Consider the following 23,324-nt stretch of genomic DNA (forward strand, 5'->3'; position numbering starts at 1 on the left):
AGACCTCTGTTGGTAGAGCAAGCCTCTAAAACTCAAAGGCACAACTTCTTGGGAATTACAGACATTTATGGAAATGCAAAATTCAATTTTGTAAGGGCCACTCATAAAATATTTCACAAAAGGAAGCAAGATGCCAGAGAGCTAAAAAAGAGATCAAAGGCAGGCCTACTAACATGATTAGTACAGTAATAATGTTAATTATACCTCTATAAAGCTAGAAAAAAATCTATCTAATAATAGAGGAATATGCAAATTTTCCGGGATGCCATCACAGTAACAGTAATGACCAGCAGGCTGCCTGGGGTAAAAGGCCGGCAGGGGGGTTAGGGAGGGATGACCAAACGAATGAACAGCAGGCTGCATGGGGCGACCAGGTTGGTAGGGGGGTTAGTGAGGGCCAACCAACTGACTAAACAGCAGGCAGCGTGGGGCGACCAGGCCGGCGGGGGGTTAGTGAGGGACACTCAAACGACTGAAACAGCAGGCTGTGTGGGGCAACCAGGCCAGCAGGGGGGGGGGCAGTTGGGAGTGACCAGGCCAGCAGGGGGGGGCAGTTGGGAGTGACCAGGCCAGCAGGGGGGTGCAGTTAAGGGCGATCAGGCAGGCAGGCAGGTGAGCAGTTAGGAGCCAGCAGTCCTGGATTGTGAGGGGGATGTGCGACTGCCCCCAAGGGATCCCCAGTAGGGGAGGGTGCAGGCTGTGCTGAAGTGACCCCTCCCCCCCCCCGGTGCAAAAATTTCGGGCACCGGGCCTCTAGTAAATACATAAAATTGACTATTGTGATGGGTACACAACTCTGTGAGTATATACTAGAAGCCATTGAATTACATACTTTAAATGGGTAAAATGTTTGTGTGAATTATATCACAACAAAGTTGTTAAAAAACACACACGACTATCTGCAAGAGACCATGCTGTTATGCTACATAGAAGTGGAGGAAAAAGTCACCATTGAGGGCTTGAAAGGTGTCCTTCAAAGAGGGGTGGAAAGGGAGATAAAGGCTTTGGAGTCAAGAGGCTACTTGATATGGGCAAGTAATGTGACCTTTTGAGGTCTCAGATTTCTTATGTGCAATAGAGGCAATAATAATAATACTGATTATCTCACAGAGTATTGTAAGGATGATATGGAATTATGCACATCAGTTGCTTATGGTAATCTTTAGCAGTACTTCGTATTTCATTAAATAATGTCTCTATTTTTAAAATACATGTCTATTTCAAATTTCAAATGTATATACATGCAGAAGCTCACATATACACACATATATATATATATGTACATATAAACACATTTTTAAAAGATGTTTTATTGGTATTTATAGAGAGAGGAAAGGTGAGGAAGAGAGAGATAGAAACATCAATGTAAGAGCGAAATATGGATCGGCTGCCTCCTGCACACCTCCTACCAGGGACTGAGTCAGCAACCTGGGTGTGTGTCCTGACTGGGGATCAAACTGGAAACCTTCAGTGCATGAGACCACGTCCAACTAACTGAGCCACTCCAGCCAGGGCCACACATAGTTTTTAAAAAATAGGTATAGGCCCTGATGAAAAAGCTCAGTTGGTTAGAGCATAGTCCCAATACACCTAGGTTGCTGGTTTGATCCTGGTCAGGACACATACAAGAATCAATCAATGAATTCATAAATAAGTGAAACAACAAATCGATGTTTCACTCACTCACTCGTCTCTCTCTAAAACAAAAAAATAAAATAGGTACATATAGGGTGTGGCAAAAGTAGCTTTATTGTTACATGGGAAATAACACAATAATCTATACTAATAAAAGCATAATATGCTAATTAGACCGGACAGCCAAACGACCTTTGGATGTCATTCAAGATGTCCTTCTGAACAAAGCCACGTGGCAGAGGCTGAGGCAGAGGCGGTTAGGGGCGATCAGGCAGGCAGTGGAGCAGTTAGGGGGCGATCAGGCTGGCAGGCATAGGCAGTTAGGGGGCGATCAGGCAGGCAGGCAGAGGCGGTTAGGGAGCGATCAGGTCGGCAGGCAGAGGTGGGTGGTTAGGGGTGATCAGGCTAGCAGGTAGAGGTGTTTAGGGGCGATCAGGCCAGCAGGGAAGCAGTTTGGGACAATCAGGCAGGCAGGTAGAGGGGTTAGAGGCTATCAGGCAGGCAGGTAGGCAGAGGCAATTAGGGGCAATCAGGGAGGCAGGCAGGTGAGCGGTTAGGAGCCAGTGGTCCCGGATTGTGAGAGGGATGTCCTGGATTGGAGAGGGTGCAGGCTGGGCTGAGGGACCCCCCTCTCTCTCCCCCCCCCCCGCCCTGGTGCACAAATTTCATGCACTGGGCCTCTAGTAAATAATAATACAGGAATAAATAGTGTTTCATGTACTCACAACTGTAAACCTACTTTTATACTACCCTGTATATATATATAAATATAAATATATACAAATAAATATATATAAAAGTGTATAAACATATACTTTGTATATTTTCAATTATTAAAATTCTAACAATTCAATAAAAGCAATAAAGACACAAACTTAGAAAATATCAAGATTGGGAAGAATTCTTATTTGAAAAATAGAAAAAAGCAAAATTAATACAGTGCCTACAGTCAATGCAGACCAACATAAAAACCTTCCTGGGACAGTAAAGCGAGAGAGGTATGGTAACAGCCGTGAGAGAGCCCACTACTTTAAAAGGGTGTGGCTGAAAAAAACTGTTACCTCCCTTGCAGTTGATTTAAGAAAACCTCAAGAACCGAAGCCCAGGCTTGGTTCACCCCAAGGTATTAGGAAGCATTTGACTCAGGGCAGAACCCCAGGGGCCTCTTCCATGTCACGTGCAGGAGGAATCATCCTTGCCCTCCTTGGCCCCTCCTTCCCCATGCCTGTGTTTTGAGCTTTTTGAACATGATCTATTACCCTCTCAACAACACTACAAGGCAGGCATTCTTATTGTTTTTCCAATGACTTTTCCCATGCAGCTCAGGGATATTACCCCAGCTGTCCTTCTAATTTCAAACCCAGGATTCTCTCCCCCACAGTCCACATGATGTAAAGTTCTTTAGAGCTATCATTAAACATTCACAAAAACAATTTTTTTCACATGCTGATTTTTCCCTAGTTAGGAACATCAAAAGGAGTCTTTAAAAAGTCAAGGATAGTTTATGTTTCTGAGGCTGCAATAAAAGATTCCAAACTGGTATTTTCTGGTAAAGTCTGGATTTGCCTCACAAATTTTCCTGGTAACAAAGCCATGTTGCAAACATGATAATGTCACTGTAGCCTCATTCAGAATATTACTCACTCTTTCTGTTGCTTTGCTACTTCAGCACTTGGGAAAGTTTGAATTTCCCAGTAGTGTGACCATGGTACTATTTTTGTATCTTCAGTGTCCACTTATTTTCAATTTAGTGAGAACAGTCTATGTCGAACTGAATTCTGAAAGCTTGTTTAAAAAAAGAAGCTGGGTTTTATTCTTAAAAGATTTTAAGAATGACAAATTTTGATAAATAAAGGAAATGCATACTTAAAGGAAAAATAAAATAAATTATTTCTTCTGAAATTCAATACTTTGTTCAATATTCAAGTTTCACTCCATTTTTAATACCATTATTGCCTTAAGTCCTCAAAGCAAATACTTATGACTATCAAAATATTAATATTTGGGGTTGCAGAAAGGATTATACACTTGATAATCACTAGTTACATATTTATTTCATGATTGATTGCCAAGTTCACATGAAATTCAATAATAATAAAACCATAAAAATGTATGGTCATCAAAGAAATTTGGATTTAAGAAATGGCAGGGCGGGGGGCAGGAGGATTCAGACTGGAAGTCTAATTTTCTCCTACATATAACATGATTAGGTCAGGCACAATAGCAGGGTGCCACTTGCCTACGGCATAAAAAAATTTAAAAGCAATAAAAAGTATAAATAAAAATGTGGACCAAAGAGAAATTTACTAATTCCTAAAACCCTTGCAGCAAACTTCTATAGAAAGTTCTCTTTCAAGAAAAGACAACTACCAATGGAGGGTGGTGGGCGGGAGGTGAGGAGACCTGCCCCCTCGGTCGGTGGCACTGGAAGTTCCAGGGTCCCTCTTCCCTCCAGCTTCTTATGATCAGAGGTGCCAGAGTTTTCCCGCTTCCTGTGCCCCCAGTGTCCCCTTCCTCCGCTGCCCAAGTTTTCTCAGGTGTGGTCTAAAACAGCCTCTGCCATTTCCTCCCACTTACTCTGGAACCTTTTATGTCTAATGTTCATCCTCTCTCTCCGAGGTCTCCAGTGACCATGTTCTTGCCAAAAGGGAGGACGAGCTCTCACTGATGCTAAACCTTCCATTTGAAATAGTTTTTCTTCCTTGGCCTCGGAAACTTAAACGACACTTTAATTATTTCCTTCTCCTTCCACCCTTCCATTTGAAATCTTTTTTTCTCCCTTGGCCTCAGAAACTTTAACTATTCTTTAATTATTTCCTTCTCATTCCACACAGCACTGTGTTTTAAACACATAGGTTTTGGAGCCAGACAAACTTGGGTTCAAATCCTTCTTCCGGCCACAATATTCCACCTATCAAGGTCAGGGCCAGTACCTGAAGGTCTCATAGTCCCATTTTTTCCATCTGTAAAACAGGAATGATAGCAGTACTCACTCATGCAGTTGTTATAAGGAGTAAATAGGACAACACATATAAATCACTTCCGTGCCATAAAGCAAGGCCCTGATGACATTAGCTATGGGTATTCTGTAATCACAGGTTCTCCACACAACTTGTCTTAACGAACCAAGTTTACAGTGTCAGGACCTTCATGGTTATATAACTAACATCTAAATCACTAGCTTAAATGTGCTAAAGAAACTTTAAACCCCTGATACCCAAAACTGCACGTCTCCCTCTCCACCTATGAAACCTTCTGGCCTTTTCCATTGAACTCAAATGAAACCACAGGTTTCATTCACTTTAAAATCATCTCCCTCTTTTGGTGACAGAGTAAATCTCATTAATTCCTGATTTATGAGGCAGCATAGCATTGTGGTTAAAAGGCAAGGACTAAAGCCTGGCTACTTACGTTCAGAACCGGTTCTATCACTACTATGTGACCTGAGACAAGTAACTTAAACTCTTTGTGTCTTGATTTCCTCATCTGTAAAATAGGTATAATATTAGTAGCTACTGCATCTAATGCTCAGTAACTATTATATTAATGTTTATTAAATAAAATTTGCAATGTGGACTTTTTATTGCTTTAAAGAGAGAAGTGAAACTGCGAACGTTTTACAAAGCAAAACAGGTTTGTTAGTTCTTATTTCTTCCTTGGAATTCTCATGGCCATAACCTTTGTCCAAGCTAATAACCCACCACAACCAGGTGATGATAAAAGCTGTCCTCCCCGCCCCTCTAAATGGATCTCCCTAATTCCGGCCTCTCCTCTAATTCATTTTGCATTTAATTCCTAATCGACAGATTGAGCCTTAAGAACACTCTTTTCATACTGTGCCTTTTTGGGCTAACTCCCTCGGTGACTCCCCTAGGTTCTCAGACAACATGCTGCAATCACCTGCCCTGGAGCGGGCTTACCCATCTCTCTGTGCACATGTGCAGGCCTCACCTAAATAGAACTCCCCAGGTTGACTATGCTGTCCATGTCTTCATTCTTGCACTTTTTCCTGCCCAGAATGTGCCACATTCTAAGTTTTCAAATCTGATACATCCTTCGACAGCCAGCTCAGATTCCATAGCTCCACGGAGCCTTTGCAAGCGGAGGCCCCCACCCACAGCATAGGGAGTACCACACGATGCACAGAGAACTGGAGATCCTCATCTGGTTACCCAACACCTGGTTCTTATCCTGAGGTTGCTGTTGTAGACTGTCATCTACATGCTTCACGGTGCTTATCTCGCCTGGTATTTCCCATTGCACAATCTCAGATTGATGAAGTGAAAGTGGTTGAGTTCTTGGGTGAATGGTGATCCTCACCTGGGATAAGGAGGACTTGCTCAATTTTTTGTTTGTTTTCATTTCATTACTAGATGATTAAAGGGGCATTCATAGTCATGAATGTCATAATATTTAGGCCACATTGATGAGCATACCTATATTAGAGTAAAATAGTTTAATAACTTCAACTTAAATGCGTATTCCTATCTGTGTGCAGAGGGCTCCTTAGCCATGTTCAACAAATTAATCTTTACATGAAGAAAAGAGGCAATTAAATACATCTGGTCTTTCTGTACAAAAATAAAAATAAAGGCCTTATATACTTAATGCCATTAAAGTGGAGCATTCACAGCTCTTTATAAGAAAGAAAGGACTTGGGGGTGGGAGGCTCATTGTACTTTCTTTCCTCTGGTTTATTTTATGTCCAAAAACAACACTGAGAAGTTCTAAAAAAGTGTGAAATGCTGTAAGACCAAAGTAAAAGCCTTGTCTGTTCTCTGAGTTGGACATGAGCTCACTTGTCTAAGAACCTTTCCTTTTCTTAGTAACCTGAGGGTGGGGGGAATTTTCCTTCCAAAGGAAAGATAAATGTTTGTAAATAATTTCAAAGGCAATGATACTTTAAATGAAAGTTAACTGACTTAGGGTGGTGGATATAATGTAATATACAGATGATGTATTACAGAATTGCACACTTGAAAATGATATAATTTAATTAACTAATGCCACCCAAATAAATTCAATAAAAATAAAATAAAGCCGAAACTGGTTTGGCTCGGTGGATAGAGCGTTGACTGAGGGGTCCCGGGTTCGATTCCGGTCAAGGGCATGTATCTTGGTTGCGGGCACATCCCCAGTAGGGGGTGTGCAGGAGGCAGCTGATCGATGTTTCTCTCTCATCGATGTTTCTGACTCTCTATCTCTCTCCCTTCCTCTCTGTAAAAAATAAATAAAATATATAAAAATAAAATAGAATAAATAAAATAAAAAATTAATTAATGTAATTTTTATTTTTTTATTTTTTTAAATATATTTTATTGATTTCTTACAGAGAGGAAAGGGAGAGGATAGATAGTTAGAAACATCGATGAGAGAGAAACATCGATCAGCTGCTTCCTGCACACCTCCCACTGGGGATGTGCCCGCAACCCAGGTACATGCCCTTGACCGGAATCGAACCCGGGACCCTTCAGTCCGCAGGCCAACGCTCTATCCACTGAGCCAAACCGGTCAGGGCTTAATGTAATTTTTAAATAATTTTATAGTAAGGAAAATAGTTTGATAGTGTGGGCTTAGTAGTAATAATAACAACAGCGCCAGCAGCAGCAGCAGCACAAGGACAAGAGAGGCACTTAGTCATGATAGAGTTAACCTACTCTCTTAACAAGCGGGATCTGGAAACCCACTCCACACTTGATTCAGTATCTGCATCTTAACAAGAGGCCTACTTTGAAGTTTAGGACACACTTTTCTAACACATTTACATCTGCACTAATATGCATACCATCACAAATGTTCTAGTGAATAAAGACCATTTGGGCTGTGCAAGTTCCCAATCCTCAAAGCAAGATCCAATTTTGATCCTTGTATTTACATCATTTTCTTTCTTTCTTTCTTTAAGTAGCAAAAGCAGAAATAGCCCTGGCCAATATGGCTCAGTTGGTTGGGCATTGTCCCATGCACTGAAAGGTTGCTGGTTCAATTCCTGTTCAGGACACATGCCCGGATTGCAGGCATGCCAGAGGCAGCCAATCGATGCTTCACTCTCACATCGATGTTTCCCTCTCTCCCTCCCTCCCTCCCTCCCTCCCTTCCTCCCTCCCTCCCTCCCTCCCTCCCTCTCCTTTCCTCTCTCTGTAAAAATAAAATTTAAAAATCTCTTTTAAAAAGAGCAGAAATAATAAAGGATACTCAGGTTAAAAAGTGATTAACCAAAACTTCCAACTAGTCATCAAATTAATGAACATTTTACAATTTCCATCTTGCTCTGCTTCAATCCATAAAAAATATGATTATTGGATACATGTTTCCTAACCCTCCACACAATGACTTTCTTGGGTTGGCAGTCTCAACAAGATAGTGCAAGCTGCAAGGGAAAGAAACCAGAAGAGTCAGTATTGGGAGGTAACATGTGGCTTCTGGCTTTAGTCACGTGCTATCGATGATTCTCAAAAAGTCTCAAAAATGCTAGATACTCACAGCTAGAATGACATAACCTGCAGATTAGAGCAGAACCCATTGGCAGGAGTAGCTGAGCAGGATCCTACCTGGGAAACAAAATGACATCCCAAAATATTGCAGAATGAGGAAATTGGACAAGATACCAACTTGTGCTAAATTCCAGAAAATCGCTCTCTGAATTTTAAGGCAATTCCCTGTCCCTTCTTGAAGTGAAGGGCTATGTAGCTAAAACTCCTGCACATCCAGTGGCTACCAAAAATTTCTATTTAAGTATTTCAAATTTCAGATATTCAGTGTCATCTGAAGTCAGATGATGTACAGGCTGGCTGGTATATATAATCATTTTTACAGACACAGATTTGCTCTTCAGTTTCAGAAAATGTGCTTAAGCCATGCAAACAAACAAAAGACAGAGGGGACGAAAAACCCCACAAAGATTCCACCCTGGTTGGGTTTATTAATCAGAGTAAACACAGTTTTATCTTATCATCATGTTTTCTGTGAAGAAACTTCTGTTCTTTTTTTAGATTTGGAGAATTGCTTTTCCTGGCAGAACCCCCCAGAACTGAAAACCCTGAACTGCAAACTTGTCCTTTGTCCTAGTTGTTTACCAGTCTTATCAGGCACACATGGGTTGGCAATGTGATTCTAAGATAAAAATTCCAAAGATATAATTAGATGTTTTTTCCGAGAAACATCTCCCAATGCCATGAAAATTTGGTTGCTGTTTTTCACTTCATACTTGGAGTGAATGGTCTTATTTCTTGCCACTTAACCATTTTCTCTTAGATAAGTGAGAAATAATAACTTGGCACTGAAAAAAAAGACATACTTTTAAAGTAAAGAATTCTGAAAATACAGAACTTATCTCAAAATTCTGTGACAGTCAATAAACCCGTTTTTCTATAACACACCTCTTGAGGCTTATAATAGCATAAATATAATGAAAATAATTTCATGCCCCTAAATGTAACTATAAATGATAAAAAGTATATTCCAAACCAGTGATGTAAAAGCTATCTTGTGCCTTATAGATTCCTTAGCTCAATTCTGAACAAAGATGATAAAAATAGAAAGGTAGGAAATCACAAATGTGCAGTTACTCTGTTGCAGAAAAATACTCTCTAGACAGTGAAATAAGTACTGTGAAAACATCTCATTTTTTTACTGAACTCCATCTTTGCTAGAGAGACTGAAACCAGTTGTGCAAAAAGAAAATCCTCTACTGCCACCTGCTGGCCATTTATAGTCAATGAGTCGCAAAGCAGCTAGAATAACAAACTTCACATTAAAGGAGAACTTTTGATTTTTAAAGCAGGAAAAATCTTTGGATTCTTATCTATACTTATCCATTTATGACTACCTATAATAAATTTTACATTAAATTATGGACAGATATTACATATCCATTTCTAGAAGTAGAGAACTACAGCCAGAGCGGCAGTTTCCTGACTGCTCAGTGCCTCACTCCTGACTCACTGAGGCCCACTCACTGCATTGAAAGAAAGTCAGAGACTATCCCATTCCCATGCTTCCCTTTACCACAAAAGCCATTCAACTTAGTCCTAGGTCAGCAATAAAGATTTGAACCCGAATGGTCTTGGCAGACCTGTCTTGCAGAGAATTCATAACTCAAATACTAGGTCAGCTTGAGAAGTTTCACTCTCTCAGCCAAAAAAAATCACAGGCCAAATCTATATTTTGGGAGACTTCTCTAGAGGGAACTTAATATCTAAGGATGTCAGCATAACCCTGATGGAGAATCTTAAATGAGAGATCGGCGGCTGAAACTGGATGGAATAGCCCTGTTGGTAAGAAAGCTTCTGTAACTGGAGATATAAACATGATATTAAAACTCTGAAAGGGTGGGCTCAAGTTCCTGCTTTATTTCTTTTTCTGGAGAGTTTACAAATTTTATAAAGCCTTTGCTAAAAGGTTTTAAGGGCAACAATTATTCTCTTTAATTTAGAAGGTATTTTTAAAATCAAAGTGATAAGTATATCGTTTTGAGAAAACATTACTTTTCTATCAACAATATAGCAATTCTTCCTGCCAAAAATAAACTATGAAGATTCTTTTTACTGTGTTTCATAAGTCATAAACTATAGGAATTTTCATGTTTCATCTATTTTAAAAATATACTAAAAACTTGGATTTGACTAATCATTTTCTCCAAAATTTATACAAAGTACAATGTGAATTGGAAGGCAATGTCCCAACATATAAATCCCAAGTTTTTCTTTCATTTCCCTAGACATGAGCAAATTTGTCTGCTAGGACACTGAAGAATCATCTGTAATTCTATGGTTCTATAATTAAGACTTGTACAAATTCAGCTGCCAAAAAATCACCAGAGTGGGTGGTGAATACAGCCAAGTAAACGCTAATTATGGAAGGCGGGTTTTCTAAGATCTTACAAGAAGCAAAGGCAAGATCAGACAACTAAGATAGTTACTACGGCAATATAAATAGTCTTGTCAAATTCAATGTAAGCCCCACTTTGCTAACAGCTGTTACCTCCCATAGTTCATAGGTACTTAAAAAAAGACAAAACAATCCGGGATCCTCTGCTTGGAATCCAGCACTTAATTTGTCCCAAAAAAATAGAGTTATAAAATTTACACACATCATTTTCACTTGTAGGACAAAAAAAAAGAAGGAACAGAAGTCCAATGTCCCAGACAATTTTCCATTTTATATTTCAGCTCCTCCACTAATATTATTTTTCAAAGTTCTGTTGGAGTTCAATAAAATGCCATTAACATTCTATTACCATTCTAAAAGAGAGTGTGCGAGTCATAAGTGTACAGCACAATACATTTGCCTAAATCAAACACATGCATATAACCAGCACCCAGTCAGGCACCAACATTTTCTGTACTTCAGACGTGCCCCCAACCACCCAAAAAAGAGAAAATTTTATTTTATATATTAAAAAATACTACACAGCTCTCTCAATAACATAATAGTGTATTCTGACTGTCTGGATATGTAATTACAGCCTTAAAGTATAAGTGATTACACCTTTTCCTTTTTGCTTTTACAAACATCTATGCCCATCTTTCCCCTTATCAACGAGCTGAACCAGTTATATTAAATTACAGACAGATATTATATATCCATTCTTAGAAATAGAGAATTACAGCCAGGGGGGCACAGTTTCCCGATACCTCTTCTATGAAGGCTTTCTTGACTTTCACACAAAAATGACTTAAGTCCTCATCTACATTCAGAGTAATTTGCAAATAGTCTGTATGTTTACACATATCACACTGAGTTACACTAATTTATGTGTACATCTGCTTTCTAGACTGTATCTCATGGACAGAAAAGGCATTCAATCTTTTCATCTGCCTTCTGTGCTTTAAGCTGCACGCTTTAAACTGCATGCTAATGAATGAGTCGGTGTTTTTCACACTATTTCTTCTGCCGCAGACATCTGAACAGTTTTTCAAAAAGCAGTGTTCTACCAAACTGTATTATATAATATTAAATGAAACAAAATATACAATGCAGATATTTTAAAGTATATATCATCTTAATGCCCTCCATATAAATAATTTGCAAAAGTACATTTTATGCAAACAGACTAAATAACATGTGCTAATTTTAATATACAGTATATGCACATTAGTAAGAGATGTAGCATATATAAGTCGACAATGCAATGTTTTGTGACAAGCAGCAGCTATTTTCTTGTAAGCGATGATATAATGCCTTTCTGTCAAAAGTTCACAAATACCCTTTTCAGGCCTGATGCTATCATTTCCTTTTACCCCTCTCCTTCCCCCACCCTCTTCCACCACAAAACTAAATGAGCGTATTTCGACTCATTTGCGATTGATTATTCTTTACTTGTACACTCAGTTCTAGGCTATAGAAGAAAAAGCATGAACATCTCATGAAAGTCAACACTTGCAGAGCTCCTACCTGTGTACCTAAGCTGGCTGCCATCATGTGAGTCAGAAGCTTAGCCGCAAACATGGAATACCTGGCACAGAAGATATGGGAAAGCACAGCCAGGCAGAGACCTGTGGGAACAAAAACGCCCATGTGTGGTGTTATAATCCATGAACAAATGGTAGCACAGCACAAAGCCTTGGGACAGCTAAGCACATAAGGCCTGGAGCCTGCCTCTGCTGCATAGCAGTCTCTCTGGGAACGATTATGTTGCAATTTTAATTTACTCCATTTTGATTGGCATACAAAGTCTTCACACTTATCCATTAAGCCTAAGAGTAATTTTAATTTTGAAATATCTACATGTTCTTTTCCCTACTAAAAAGAAATCACAAATTAAGCAGATTAATCATTTAACTAAGCATTTGCTGCTCTGTTTTCATTAGACAAGTTTTACTGTTTAAGAATCATATTCTAATCTAATTTTCTAAGACCAGGTGGCTTGGCTAAATAGATATAATTAGGGAGGTGAATAAGAGAATAAGATTTTTTTAGGCATGAAATTGTGAATATTACTACCAAAACTCAAGTTTTGTAATTATCTCTTTTTATCTACTAAGAATAGTTATAGAACTACAACAGTGATGATTATGAATTTTAAAAGCACCTTATGCGACTGGGTGTTAAAACTAGGAAAAAAATGTGTTCTTTCTCCCTAAGATGACTTTAACCTAAACATCTACATTCCTAAGTGGGGTGGAGAAAATTATTCTTATTTTTTAAAAATATATTTGTATTAATTGTTAGAGACAGAGGAAAGGAGAGGGAAAGAGAGAGAGAAACACCGACATGAGAGCAAAACATAGATCAGCTGCTTCCTGCACGCCTCCTACTGGGGATTGAGCCCTCAACTTGGTCATGTGCCCTGACCAGGAATGGAACTGGCACCCTTTCAGTGCATGGGACAATGCCCAACCAGCCACATTGACCAGGGCATATTCTTATTTTCTTTAAGTCTACTGGCATTCACCTATTGACACTGCTTCATGGGGAAGATGAGAACTTCAGCACTAACCCACAAATCTTCTGTCTTGCAATTTGTATAAATTTCTTTTAATGCCAGAGTGTATGCATATTTTAAACATATTTCCTGGTGTGTTTTTTTTCTTTTAATTCAAATGTCCAGCACATAGTAACTTTTTCACTAAGCCTTTTAGTTCACTCTCATCCTCAGTCGGGTTGTTCTGTCTAACAATTATTCAAACATAAATGTATGCTGCTCTGCCAGGTACTGTGCATGCATTACCTCACTTATCAATGCCTCCTTGACAAACAGGAGGTACTACATTCATTTAAGAGGTTATTTTCTCACTGTCTTCTCTGAAGCTATACAGCAAAGTTTTAAAGGAGACCACCTGTTGGCATAAGTGGATGGGGCATTTGGAAAATGCCCACATGGGGTCTGGTTTTCTGCATAGAAATGCCTCTCATAACTTATTTTGGGAAAAGCTTTCAATATGTTTAGATTTAATGGGGTAGATGGGTAGGCAAGTTTCCATGTAAGAAGTGAGGCTTTGCATTAGTTAAGGCTTTTGGCCCAGAAAGTTGGCTAAGATATCTGGAGTAATCCATTTTTAGGATGGCTGCCAGGAGGTGTTCTGGGGCAGGTATGCAAGTCCTGGGGCTGCCTCCAAAATCCACCCATGTAGGTACACAGTGTATCCAGAAACTGCACAGTTATGCCTGATTTTGCACCTTAATTTAGGTGGTCTATAAACCACTGAGGCTGATGCTATCAACTCATGAATGCACACTGAGTTTCCTGTGATGATCAAAGCTAGCTTAAACTCAAGTTTTCAGTGTGTGTGTGTGTGTGTGTGTGTGTGTGTGTGTGTAAAACATTGGCTTAAAAGCAGGGCAGGGCCTTGCAAGTTTTTTATTTCATTATAGGCCACATGATCACTAATTTATGCTCTCCTGTAAGTTTATGGTGGTAGATGGTAACAATGTCAGGCAAGAGGATTTAGTGCTGGCCAAGGAAAAAAATGCACACCAGCCAACTACTTAAGCTGTTTCCCTTTACTTGGTAATATTCCAATCTATGCCCATTTCATATAAATTAAGTACAGTTCAAATGCACCAGCTCAGGAATATTTAATCAAGTGTATTAAGCTGCAATTAAAATGCTAGCATGACACCTGGTGGCAGTCCCGGATTCAAAGCCAGTGGCAGGAAAACGGGCTAGATCCTATGGCCTATACCTACAAGTTGTGGTGTTATCTAGTGCGCAGCCTCCACTGGCCTCGGGAAGTACACTGAATACCCTCAGTTACCAAGAAGCATTATATGCCGAGTATTTACCTTTTCTTTTCTTACCTGATGCTGAATAGCTGTATTAGCACACATGACTTAAATTTACAGGTCAGATTTTTTAGATTTTAACAGTTTTTGGTTTAAATTCCCTTAATGTAAACATGTAAATCACAGGGTACAAAATCATATAACAATAAGTACATTTTAAAAAAATTAAGTATAGCCAAAACCGGTTTGGCTCAGTGGATAGAGCGTCAGCCTGCGGACTGAAGGGTCCCAGGTTCGATTCCGGTCAAGGGCATGTAACTTGGTTGCGGGCACATCCCCAGTGGGAGGTGTGCAGGAGGCAGCTGATCGATGTTTCTCTCTCATCGATGTTTCTGACTATCTATCACTCTTCCTTCCTCTCTGTAAAAAATCAATAAAAATATATTAAAAAAAAAAGAGGAATGTTTTTTTTAAAAAAAATTAAGTATATACAATAAATAAAGCATAATATTTCCAGTTATTACACTAAAGGTGTACTCTAAACTGTTTCTAAAAAATTTACTCTTGGCTAACTGAATAATTTTCCGTTACTCTTTTTTATGGCATTATGTAGGGTACAGACTCAGCTGGAAATTGGCACCCAGGCCAAAAAGGTTAGTAATGCTCAGCTTAGAAAGGTGAACGATCAAGGCATACAGCTATGACTTTTAAAAAGAAACCAGTTTACCAAATTCCATGAAATTAAAGTGACATTATCTCATGAAGCTAAAAAGTGAAAGTGAGGTTAGCTCATGAAGAAAGAGGAAAAAAGTAAATTATAACTGTGCACATTAGTGTAACATGAAATTCACCTCAAACGTGAATAACTTCATATGCAAATGCTGTAGTTGTATAATATAACTATTTTAGGGAACCTAAGCATAATTTGAAATACACATTGCTATTTGGAGGATGATATCAAAGAAGCTTACTCCGCTTCTCGCAACTCTATTGATGTGCTAGCAAAGATAGACGACTGAATTGGAATCATCCTAATTTTGACTCTGAATACAATTTCTATTCTTTGCGATTGTAGGGAGACCCTATTACATTCCATAAACCAGTTCAGTTTTACCATGCATACATGAACTGGGTCATGTCTGATGCACTAGTAGGTGTGTCTCCTATGTTTGGAATGTTTTTAAGCTGCGATTAGACATGAATATAGACCTCAGATTTGTTTCTGTGTGTGTGTGTGTGTGTGCATGTGTAAAGTACTTAACACATTAAACTAAAGCTTTCCTTTGGCTAATGGTTTTATTTACTTCACAGATTACTAAGTGATAAATGCCAACACAATGCCAATTTTACAATAAGTAACAGGAAGTAATTGTCTATAATTGCTAAATAATAAGACGGGATAAGTAAATAAATACAATCTCAAGTCCTTTCAAACATGCTTATTACTTTGTTCAAGGTTTATTTAACTGCAAGAATATTCTAGTTGTGCCTTTTATAGTTTACAAGCTGAGATTCTGATAGTTTTACTTTTCAGAAAAAAAATACTCTGTAACTTTACTAGATGCCACCCACACATTTTAAATAATTTTTAAAAAATAATATCTATTTTCTAAAATTCCACATCAAATTCTTCCAAAAATATCAGAACTATGAAAGAGAATTGGAACACATATATTGTGATCTATCCTGATTTAAATACAGAGTTTTGATTCCTATCTAAGTATATGTTACTACATTTCATAAAAAGAGCTAGTCAGATTACTTCCAAATTCAGAGAGATCTTCAGTGTGACCTGACCTAAATTACTGAATATGTGTGTAAGATATATATATAATTCTCTTCTCTACTTCCCAGAGTGGGGGGGAGGGAGGGATTTGAGAGATGGTTATTCATCCTTCCCTGAAGCTGAGACAAAAAGACAATTTGAAAAACCTTGTAAGCACGTAGCCTAAGATAGATAACATAAGCTTATGGTATTGATGATATAGTACAGTATATTATAAATTTATATTTATAATATAATATATTTATATTATAAATTTATATTTATAATATAAATGTATTTTCTCTACCTTATGATTTTTAAAATATATTTTATTGATTTTTTACAGAGAGGAAGAGAGAGAGATAGAGAGTTAGAAACATCAACGAGAGAGACACATCGATCATCTGCCTCCTGCATACCCCCTACTGGAGATGTGCCCGCAACCAAGGTACATGCCCTTGACCGGAATCGAACCTGGGATCCTTGAGTCCGCAGGCCAATGCTCTATCTACTGAGCCAAACCGGTTAGGGCTCTACCTTATGATTTTTTTCCTCTAGCTTACTTTATTGTAAGAATATAGTATATAATACATACACACAAAATATATGTTAATCAACCACATAATCAGTGAGGCTCTTGCTCCACCATAGGCTATTAATACGTAAGTTTTGGGAGAGTCAAAACTTATACATGGATTTTTTACTCATGGGGGGGTGATGGTCAACATCCCTAATGCCCACATCATTCAAGGGTCAACGGTAATTTCAAATATGACTTCAAGTCAAAAGTGATAAAAGTAGATGATATTTAGGTGTTGATTCTCAAATATATGAGCAACTCTATATAGCCTTTGTTAGAATAAGCTGAGAAAAATATGTGTTTATTAACAATTCTTTCAGGAAACATTCCCACTTTAGTTTTTAAATCTCTTTGGTTTGATGTTCAGAATTTAGAACCAGCGAGGAAGTTTTGTGGGTCATAGCAGCACTTGGATTTATCTCTCTATTGAAATATATAAAATAACATCTAGATTTATTTCAGCATTTTACCCTTTGGTATTATTTCATCAGTCTATGAAATTTCTATTCATATTAAAGTGAAGTGTGATGTCTCCATCTGGTTTTAGAACTGTGGGGACCCAGAAGAATCTATTAAGCAAGAAATATCATCCTTATGAGAGATGTTATTGAGAATAAGAAATTAGTAAGATTCCCAACCATATAGTCAATGCAGCAAATGACAATAATTCTATAGTAATTCTAAGTTAAGTTATAAGTAAATAGTTTGACAGACATTAACACATTTAAAAAGTTCCTACTCCTGTCAGACAGAAATGAAGCCTAAATATGGGAGGTGAAAAGTTATTTTTTAAAACAGAGCCTATTTAGAGCTCCTGGGTTGTAGAATACAAATCAACCAAAGGGGTAGGTTGTTGTTTTTTCAATAAAATGTAAACTGCTTTGTATGTATTATCTCACACAATCCTGACATTCTAATGTAGAACCTGCCTCTAAATTGCAAGACTCTAAACTACATATATCTTTTCCTATTATCTCACTTCTCTCCCACACTCTACATTGCTTATGAGTTGGAACTGTTCCTGTTCTTTCCTATATCCTCAGTACAAAGTTGGCCTTCCACAAATATCCATTGAATGAATTAATGAGGAAGTTTATTTTCTCCCAATGCTAATGAATTACAGTATATTTGCATCTTGTATATATAAAATTACTACGGGAAAACAGACTCATCCTCATAATATTTTAAATTATTGACACAAAATATTGCAACTGACCTGAGATGCATATAAATCCAGAGGAGAAAAAGGCTTCATTGTATGAAGACAAGTTGTCGGTCTGGGCGTAGACAGCGTACACAGACATGTATGAACAGGCACATTCTACATAGTCTGAAGTATCCTCAACCACTTTGCAAAACTGACTGTCAGACAACCAGCTAGGGCAAAAAGACAACTGTTATTATTCCTTCTTATTAATACTTGAGGTCTTGAGACGGCTTTTAAAGAAAAAGTAACTTATTAAACTTAAGTCTTCTTGACTCCAGACTTAAGCAGACCATGGTTTCAAGAAGAAAACTGGAGGGAACATCTTGTCTATGACATGACACAACATATCCCACAAGATACCTTAAGAAACAGCCCAAATACTATCCAAACCTTCCAAAGCATTCAGATACCGAAGAAGCTGGTCCTCAATAGAGCAGTAGCACCCAAGGTTTTCAACAGAAGGCACTCTTCTCTATCTTTCAAAAATCCCAAAAGATTGACACAGCCTTTATAATGTGTAGTGTTCACACTTCCTTATTCTTCATATTTCCTAGTAATTTGAACTACGCAAATTACTTATATGCTTTTTTGAAATTCCTTAATCTTTTTTGGAGTTTGGAGCCAGTTATAATACATAAATGTTTTCCAGGGTTCTTTTAAGTATAGACGGGTGTCTATAAGGTCTGGCTGATTTAACACAACACTGTGTTATGTTATGAGCATTCCTCAGTGACTACTGGTTGACTCTCTTGATCTCTTGACTTTCTAAGGATATACAATTTTTAACCCCAACTGCAGGTTCAACCTTGAAACATTCATTAGTCATTATATATTGAGGATCACAAAGTTCCTATGTATTAGGTCTAAGATCTGTCATCAGACATTAGGAATGTCAATTGATAACTTTTTTTCCAAAGAAAGAAAGAGACTAACTAGAATTTTGGTGTTTAGAGGATAGTTGGCTAATTACCCAAGTAAGCTATTAAACCTATTTAGAACTTTTGTTTATGTGGCTGAAAGTCAGTAACAAACAACTTTTTACCCTTTGGTACTATTTTGTCACTCTATGAAATTTCTATTAATATTAAAGTAAAATATGATGTCTCCATCTGGTTTGGGAACTATGTGGACCTAGAAGAATCTATTAAGAGTTGTCATCCTGCCCTAACTGGTTTGGCTCAGTGGATAGAGCATCAGCCTGTAGACTAAAGGGTCCCAGGTTCGATTCCCGTCAAGGGCATGTACCTTGGTTGTAGGCATATCTCCAGTGGGAGATGTGCAGGAGGCAGCTGATCGATGTTTCTCTCTCATCAATGTTTCTAATTCTCTATCCCTCTCCCCTCCTCTCTGTAAAAAATCAATAAAATATATATTTAAAAAAAAAGAGTTGTCATCCTTATGAAAAATGTTATTAAGAATAAGAAATTATTGGGAGCTGGGGATTAGAAGAAACTGTATTTTTTAACCACTCCTCCAGCAAATCTGATGCATCTTCTCAGTGGACCCATTGTGTTTGCAAACAATGAGGAGATACAAAGATGAATCAGATCTGAAATCTGCCTGGAAATGTTTAGAGCAGTGGTTCTCAACCTTTCTAATGCCGCGACCCTTTAATACAGCGACCCTTTAATACAGTTCCTCATGTTGTGGTGACCCCCCAACCATAAAATTATTTTCGTTGCTACTTCATAACTGTAATTTTGCTACTGTTATGAATTTTAATGTAAATATCTGTGTTTTCCGATTGTCTTAGGCTCTACAGCAGCGGTTCTACAGCAGCGGTTCTCAACCTGTGGGTCGCAACCCACAGGTTGAGAACCGCTAGCAGGGTCGCCTAAGACCATCGGAAAACACAGATATTTACATTACGATTCATAACAGTAGCAAAATTACAGTTATGAAGTAGCAACGAAAATAATTTTATGGTTGAGGGTCACCACAACATGAGGAACTGTATTAAAGGGTCGCAGCATTAGAAAGGTTGAGAACCACTGGTTTAGAGGATATTAGGATAAAATTATGCATTCAATGTTAAAAAGTAATATAGGCCACAATACATGTAGAGTATGTGTGACTATATCATGCATCTAAATGTTATCTTGTCAAGACTACTAACCAAGGAAATGGAGCAAAGATTTTCAACAGAAGATTTGAGAAAGAAAGGAAAGAGTAAGGGCTTTACTCTAGCTATATGCCCTCTGCCCTCTCTAAAACGAAAGAAAACAAAACAAATTACCCCACCACCCTTGCTTTACCTACCAGATTTGAATTATCTCTAGGGTCCAAACCTAGTGACTGATTAGTACCCTAGACTCTGGGGCATTGACTGGACTCCGAGTGACAGAACTACTCAGAAACTTGAGGCCTTGGGCCCAGAAGATTCAGAGAAAGCATCATTTTTCTCTTCCCATTCCTGTGTATGGCTTTAATCCCAAAATGTACTCCAGCCTTATGTGAACTAGAATTACAAATCCTTGCTAATTCCTCTAAGCATAGAGTATCAGCTCCAGAACCACAAGCCCAGATGGAAGAGGTAAAAAGAATTTCCTTTTCTACCCAATAAATTAACCAGAAACCACAGGAAAGTTATCCAAATCGAGCAAAACTCATGCTAAATCCCATGAAAACACTAGTCATCAAGGAGTTAATATTGTATTGAACACATATTTAAATCATTCGGCTACATATGCCACCTGCACAATGCTAGACCCTTTCCTATGCCTCTTTGTCTTATTTCTTGTAGAGGTTATTCTTGTCCAGAGTCCATCAATGCTCAGTGAGAAAAAAATGGGCTCAGTGGTACCGGAATGTAGAAGGACCAAATTCTGATTTTAAACAATCCTATATAATAAAGAGGGAATATGCAAATTGACCATCACTCCATCACAAAGATGGCTGCACCCACAGCTGAGGCTAAGTTCCCATAGGGAGCCTTAACAAGCAATAAGCAGGGACCTGAGGCTATGCCCTCCCTCGCCCCTGTGGGGCTTGACAGGGGACCTCAGGCCATGCCCCCCACCCAGCGAGGCTTGATGGGGGACCTCAAGGTACACCCCCACTGCTGGGTCAGGGGAACTCAGGCTGCACCCCCGCCCAATGGATCTTGACGGGGTACCTGAGGCTGCGCCCCCCTGCCGGTGGGGCTTGATGGGGGACCTGAGGCTGTGCTCCCCTCCCGGTGTTGGGCCAGGGACCTGAGGCTACGCCCCCCTCCCAGTGCTGGGCCAGGGGACCTGAGGCTGCACCCCCCCCCCTCATGGCAGGGCTTGATGGGGGACCTCAGGCCATGCCCCCCACCCAGCAGGGCTTGACAGGGGATCTCAGGCTGTGTGCCCCACCTGGCGGGGCTTGACGGAGGACCTTAAGGCACACCCCCTGCCCTCGTCTGGGCTGGGGGACCTCAGGCCATGCCCCCCATCCTGGCGCCGGGCCAGGGGACGTGAGGCTATGCCCCCTGCCTGGCAAGGCTTGACAAGGGTGGGACTGGCCTGGTCTGGATCTAGCCTAGTGCGGGGGGGCCGGCTGGGTCTGGGTCTGGGTCTCACGCGATTTTGAGGTGCATGTGGGTGGGACTTGACTCTGGGTCCCATGGTGAGCGCCAGACTCTGACAGGAGGAAGGTTTCCATATACATTTTACTAATTTTCTTTCATCTCTGACACTTCTATTATAGAGAAAGGGCAAATAGCAATATTAAATTATTTCCTCTAACTAATCCCCTTTTAATGTGCACGAATTTCATGCACCAGGACACTAGTTACTAATAAGTACCTTGCAGCAGCCTGATTCCAAAGGAGACAAAGTGAGGTTTTGGGAACAATTCTAGGCTCGGCAGCATAAATCCTGTAGAGAACCTCATTGTTGTCAGTCAGGGGCTGTGAACTCTGACCTTTCACACTCAAAGATAATACCTATAGTATAAAAAAAAACAAACAAAATTTAATGATGTTTTCAAGTTAATGTCATGACTGAATCTCCCATTCTGAACTCATTTCATTTTTTTAGTCACTTTACTCACTACTCACAGCCACTATTTATATAGGAAGCTGCCTTAGGAATGCAGGACACCTCCCTGGTTTCCCATTGCAAACATTCTGCCTCCACTTCACGTACTGAGCCATCTTCAGCTGACAACACTACGACTATAACTGTTGAACTTCATCATGAGTGGGATATGTAAGATAATATTAGTAAAAGCTATTATATATAAGTCCCTCTATTATATATAGTTTGCTCAATAAAACATGAAGAAAATATTTCCAGCTGTTTTTAAGGCAAAACACTTGACAAATAGTTCATAAAGATGGAGCATGTTTCATAATTAGCTCACCATGTGTAGCACTTCCCACAAATCTGATCCAGCTAATGCATTCTGAGGAGTGTGGCTGCTATGCAAAAGTCAGATCCCAACCATAATTCTTTATAATGATAGATTACCTTATTTTTCAGGGCAGGAAGGCTGTTTCCACTTATAAACCACTGCTGGCTGCTATACTCTGTAAACTGGACAGATTCACACAGACTTTTTCCAGACATGATTTCTGTATCCGGGACATCCAATAACCTTTCTGGAATTCGAATATAATCGCCTTCCTTCCCTTCAAACTTGTGCCCATTGATTTGCTGGGGATACCAGTGAAGAGCCAGTATTGACAAATATGGGCAGCTGTCGAGGATGGTTTTGCTTCTACAACAGAAAAGCAAAGGATCAGTTGCAGCAGCATGAATTTTATATATTTTTTGTATTTGTTCTATATATCCCCTTGTATTTGTTAAAATGCATTACACCAGGGCCTCCTCTGTTCTTGGTGTATAACCAGGACACTACCAACCCAGAGCAGCAGAGAGAAATGTGCTTTCAGTTCTTTTATGGTTGTGGTGGTTTTTTCACAGAAATGCCTGCATCCCTTTGCCTGATCCCCCTTATAACATAAGTTATCAGATACCATTTGTGGCTGTAAAATGGACTTTTCAGTGTCAGTCATATCAGCATCAGTGGAACAGGTTGAAGGAAAGGCATGTCAGTAAGGAAACGCTCTGTTTTACTTAAGACTATTGCAAACTTTACATATCTGCAGCCATGTTTTCATCAAGAGTTCCCTCGCCCCTTTCTAATTGCTAATTTGACCATGTAACTGGTAGGAGAAATAGCCCTGAACAGTGATCTTTATCCATTTAACAATACCGCTTTGAACATCCCCTAGGCATAAGATCCTGTGCTCAGTGAAATTGCTTCCAAACCTCAGTGTGTGTTAAAATCAGTTGAAAGCTTGTTTAAAAATATAGATTTCTAGATAACATCCCAGAATTACTAAATCAGGACCCTTACCTGGGGAGGGAGCTAGGGATTTTAGGACTCTGTATTTTTTAACCAGTCCTCCAGGGAATCTGATACATCTTATCAGTGGACACATTATGTTTGCAAACAATGAGGAGCTACAAGGATGAATCACATCTAAAACCTGCCTGGAAATG

General features: G+C 39.1%; 1 protein-coding gene across 1 annotated transcript in view; it reads right to left on the minus strand.

Annotated features, from left to right (window-relative positions):
• The window catches only part of ADGRV1 (adhesion G protein-coupled receptor V1), a gene marked incomplete at its 5' end in the record, with an annotated part of 472,861 nt that overhangs the window by 252,884 nt on the left and 196,653 nt on the right, over positions 1-23,324 (minus strand). Inside the window, 4 exons of the mRNA XM_080679158.1 lie at positions 12,028-12,128; positions 17,860-18,020; positions 21,621-21,760; positions 22,287-22,536. Of these exons, the coding sequence (XP_080535284.1) occupies positions 12,028-12,128; positions 17,860-18,020; positions 21,621-21,760; positions 22,287-22,536 (652 nt within the window). The remainder of the gene's footprint in view (positions 1-12,027; positions 12,129-17,859; positions 18,021-21,620; positions 21,761-22,286; positions 22,537-23,324) is intronic.

This window comes from Plecotus auritus (assembly GCF_963455305.1).
Source record: "Plecotus auritus genome assembly, chromosome: 7".
Classification (NCBI taxonomy): Eukaryota; Metazoa; Chordata; class Mammalia; order Chiroptera; family Vespertilionidae; genus Plecotus; species Plecotus auritus.